We start from the raw sequence: 4,324 nt of genomic DNA on the forward strand, positions 1-4,324 counted from the left end.
CTGTGCTCTTTAGGATCTGGAAGACAAAGAAACAACCTATGGCTGGCTGCCACGGAAGATCTACTGAACTGAGGCAAAACTCAACAAAGTCTTTGTGCTTCCTGGCATAGAGGAGTATTTGAATATCCTCATAAGCCTCTGCTCACTTCTTCACCCTTCTGTACTCTGCTGTGTTAAATAGTGCAGTCCTGGGAAGGCAAGGGTGGTAGAGAAAGGAACAGGAAGAGTCTGCTCAGTCAGGTGGGCTGTGAACTTCAGTACACGCAGCGCCACAAAGCCAGCTCCTTCCATGAGGGGCTTCAACCTGCCCTTCTTTGTTATCCTGGAGCACCTTCCAGGGGCTGAAGGACAGAAAGAGCCACTGACAACTTCAGGGCCAGTCAGAAGAGACTGAGGCAGACTCAAGATTGAGGTTAAGGCCTAGGCCCATGCCCTATCTTCCTCTCTCCCACCAGAGGTTTTTGGGGTTTGTGAATCAGGAATGAATGATGCCCGCCACAAAAAGTGATATTTCCTTCGAGGGCATGGGTGGTAAGGGGGAGGAAAAACATCCCTCAGCCTAGCACCGTGAAGCAGTGGGGTGAGGGGTCCCGGAGGGTTCAAATGGCTCCTGGTCCCTTTGCTGCAGAGAACTGACTAGTTCTAAAATGGTCCTCAGTTTATTTCACCCTCTCTTTTTATTAAACGTTAAGTTCAACTGATTAGTATTTAGTGTTTATATCCAATTTATCCCTGGGGTGGTGGGGGCGGGCAGCAGGTAAGAACAAAAACAAAATACCCCTAAAATAAAGCAGACCCAATTCCTTGCCCTTTCTCCAAATATGACCTTTAAAACAGATCACCTCTTGGCAGACTCCTTTCTTGCTTCACTAAAAATGCTCCCCTCCCACCCATAAGTCCTGGTCATGTCAGCCTCCTATATGATGAAATATAATACACCTGCCAAGCTTCCCCTACCGTGGACAGGAGAAGGAAGGAGTACCATTCCCCACCCTGCCCCAACAGTGAGTTAATTCATCACAACAAGGCACCTTTCCCCAAGAGGAAGGCAAGAGACCCGGAAACTTGTTCCTCATGTGGCTAGCAGGGCTTGCTGGAGGAAGGATGGATGCAGGGTTTGAGATCCTACTGTCAATATAAAGAGTCTGATCACCAAATCCAGAGACGAGATGCATAGATGGAGGTGAGCTGGGAGGACACTTGGAGTCTAGGGGTTGGTTGCATTGGAGAAACATGTTAGGAGCTCTCATGCGGGTTTCAGGGGAATGGAAGGGACCATCTGAGAAGAAGAGAAGGTCCATCCTTTTCCTGAGGAACAGGACCAAGCCAGGCTTCACCTGAGAATGGGTGGCAGAGGTGGGGCTCCACGGGCAGCTGAAAAAAAAACAAAATAAAAACCACACACATACAGGTCACCCACCAGAATCGGAACAACCCACACATTTCTAAAATGAGAGACAGGTTCTTTAAGCTAATCTTTAAAATCTGGGGACTAAGTTTTATTGTTGTTTTGCTTAAGAAAATGAAGATGAGAGGCCAGGTACAGTGGCTCACTCCTGTAATACCAGCACTTTGGGAGGCCGAGGCAGGTGGATCACCTGAGGTCAGGAGTTTGAGACCAGCCTGGCCAACAAGGCAAAACCCAGTCTCTACTAAAATTACAAAAATAATCCAGGCATGGTGGCACATGCCTATAATCCTAGCTACTTGGGAGGCTTAGGTAGGAGAATCACTTGAACCTGGGAGGCAGAGGTTGGGTTGAGCCAAGAACTGTACTCCAGCCTGGGCGATGAGAGGGAGACTCCATCTCAAAAAAAAAAAGTCAATGAAGATGACAAGAAGCAATTTTTTTTTTTTTTTTTTTTTTTGAGACGGAGTCTCCCTCTGTCGCCCAGGCTAGAGTACAGTAGCGTGATCTTGGCTCACTGCAACCTCTGCCTCCTGGGTTTAAACAGTTTTCCTGCCTTGGCCTCCTGAGTAGCTGAGACTACAGGCACCTGCCACCACACCTGGCTAATTTTTTTATCTTTAGTAGAGATGGGGTTTCACTGTGTTAGCCAGGATGGTCTTGATCTCCTGACCTCATGATCCGCCTGCCTCAGCCTCCCAAAGTGCTGGGATTACAGGCGTGAGCCACCGCGCCCAGACTAATTTTGTATTTTTAGTAGAGACAGGATTTCACTATGTTGGTCAGGCTGGTCTCGAATTCCTGATCTTGTGATCCGTCCACCTCGGCCTCCCAAAGTGCTGGGATTATAGGTGTGAGCCACTGCGTCCAGCGAGAAGCAAATTGTAACTTAAGAAAACACACAAATTCTACATTTTATGCAATTATGGAAAAACTTTTTTATTATTCTCACCTCGGTTTGTTTTGCTGGGATATATCCTCTGAAAGTGTTTATATTCTTCTGGAGCAGGAAAGTCTTCTACTGGATGGAAGGAATACTTTGACTCAAAATCATCTGCAAAAAGAACAGAATATTAATTCCTATCATCCTTGCTTGTGCTCCCAAGGCCTCTGACCACTTCAACCCTCCCCACTTACTAATCTCTCAGGCACTCTGAGGTACCGTGAGGACCTACTGCACCACCAAACTAACAACCCTGAGAACAGCAGCAGCATCACCCCATGCGCCTTGCATGCACAGAGCATGTATTCGAAACCTCTCTGTACTAAGTAGTGCATCTTTGAGCTCATTTTATATGTATATATTTTTTTTTAACACTCTCACTCTGTCACCCAGACTGGAGTGCAGTGGTGCCCACCACCTCGCCCAGCTAGTTTTTTGTATTTTTAGTAGAGACGGGGTTTCGCCATATTGCCCAGGCTAGTCTCGAACTCCTGAGCTCAATCTGCCCACCTGACCTCCCAAAGTGCTGGGATTACAGGTGTGAGCCACCATGCCTAGCCTGAGCCGATTCTTTAAACCTTTCCATCAAGTCAGACACAGAACAGGACAGGAGCCCAGTTGTTTGCATGGTAGCAGGAAGAAATATAATTCTGTCTGAATAAGCAGAAAGAAATTTTTTTTTTGAGATGGAGTCTCACTCTGTTGCCCAGGCTGGGGTGCGGTGGCGTGATCTTGGCTCACTGCAACCTCCGCCTCCCAGGTTCAAGCAATTCTCCTGCTCAGCATCCCTGGGATTACAGGCGTGCACCACCACACCTGGCTAATTTTTGTAATTTTAGTAGAGACAGGGTTTCACCATATTGGCCAGGCTAGCCTTGAACTCCTGACCCCAGGTGATCCACCTTCCTCGGCCTCCCAAAGTGCTGGGATTACAGGTGTGAGCCACCAGGCCCAGCCGATTCTGTGTTTTAATAACATCTTAGGGACTGTCGCCATGGCAAAACAACTGATCTAAATCCAGAAATCAGTAGAAATTAATTTAAAATGGGAATATTTGTCTATGGCTAGTGAGAGATATGAGCAGATAATTCCCTTTCAGCCCATGTTACCTTCACTTACATAGTTGGGACAGCCAACATGGCTTCTACTCCTATTTTCTACAGCCCCTCGATAAGAAGGCTCAAATTTTCTGTAAGTGTGGCTTGATCACATCCCAAAGGTTTCTACAATAAGGATGTATCTTTAAAAGCAAAAACCCTGGCATGCCTAATAGGAATAGAACAGAACATGGAGGACAGGGGGTAAAGACAGCAACCATTAAAGAATCTAGAAGCTGGGCATGGTGGCTCATGCCTGTAATCCCAGCACTTTGGGAGGCCGAGGTGGGCAGGTAGCTTGAGCCCAGGAGTTCGAGACCACTCTGGGCAACATGGCAAAACCTCATCCCTACAAAAAAAATACAAAATTAGCCAAGCATGGTGATGCACGCCTCTGGTCCTAGCTACTTGGAAGGCTGAGAGATGGGAGGATTGCTTGAGCTTGGGAGGTCGAGGCTGCGATGAGCCGTGATTGTGCTACCGCACTCCAGCCTGGATGACAAAGCAAGACGCTATCTCAAAGAAAAAGAAAAAAAAAAAAAGAATCTAGAGTGTTAGGCCTGCAAGGGACCTTACAGAGATTTTTTCCAGGGGTCCTCAACAGAGGGGTCTAACAATAGCCTCTGGACAACCTTTACTTAGGGTTACATCCCAGAACCAAGGAATTGGAATCTCTTAGGTAGAGCCCCCCAACATTTATAATCTTGGAAAAGTTAATCTTGATACACTTCTCATCTAGTCAACCTAATTTTACAAAATAAGGGAAGTGAGGCCCCAAGGAGTAACGTGACTTCCTCAAAATAACACTGCTAGTTAGTGGCTTTGGATTAATGTGTATGTTTTGGGTTTCGTTTTTTTTTTTTTTTTTTTTTTTTT

At 46.5% G+C, this 4,324-nt stretch overlaps 1 protein-coding gene across 4 annotated transcripts in view; it reads right to left on the reverse strand.

Moving 5' to 3' along the window:
* Nucleotides 1-654: 654 nt before the first annotated feature.
* The window catches only part of WIPF2 (WAS/WASL interacting protein family, member 2), an 81,891-nt gene continuing 78,221 nt past the window's right edge, over nucleotides 655-4,324 (reverse strand). For 3 of the 4 annotated variants that reach the window (XM_011998952.1, XM_011998953.1, XM_011998954.1), the window contains exons 7-8: nucleotides 2,361-2,462; nucleotides 659-1,374 (exon numbers count right to left, since the gene is read on the reverse strand). In XM_011998952.1, coding sequence (XP_011854342.1) covers nucleotides 1,334-1,374; nucleotides 2,361-2,462 — 143 coding nt within the window. In that variant the 3' untranslated portion in view covers nucleotides 659-1,333. Of the gene's footprint in view, nucleotides 1,375-2,360; nucleotides 2,463-4,324 lie in introns of all 4 variants that reach the window. The other variant, XM_011998955.1, reaches the window with a different exon arrangement.

Source organism: Mandrillus leucophaeus, unplaced genomic scaffold (assembly GCF_000951045.1).
Source record: "Mandrillus leucophaeus isolate KB7577 unplaced genomic scaffold, Mleu.le_1.0 Scaffold58, whole genome shotgun sequence".
Classification (NCBI taxonomy): domain Eukaryota; kingdom Metazoa; phylum Chordata; class Mammalia; order Primates; family Cercopithecidae; genus Mandrillus; species Mandrillus leucophaeus.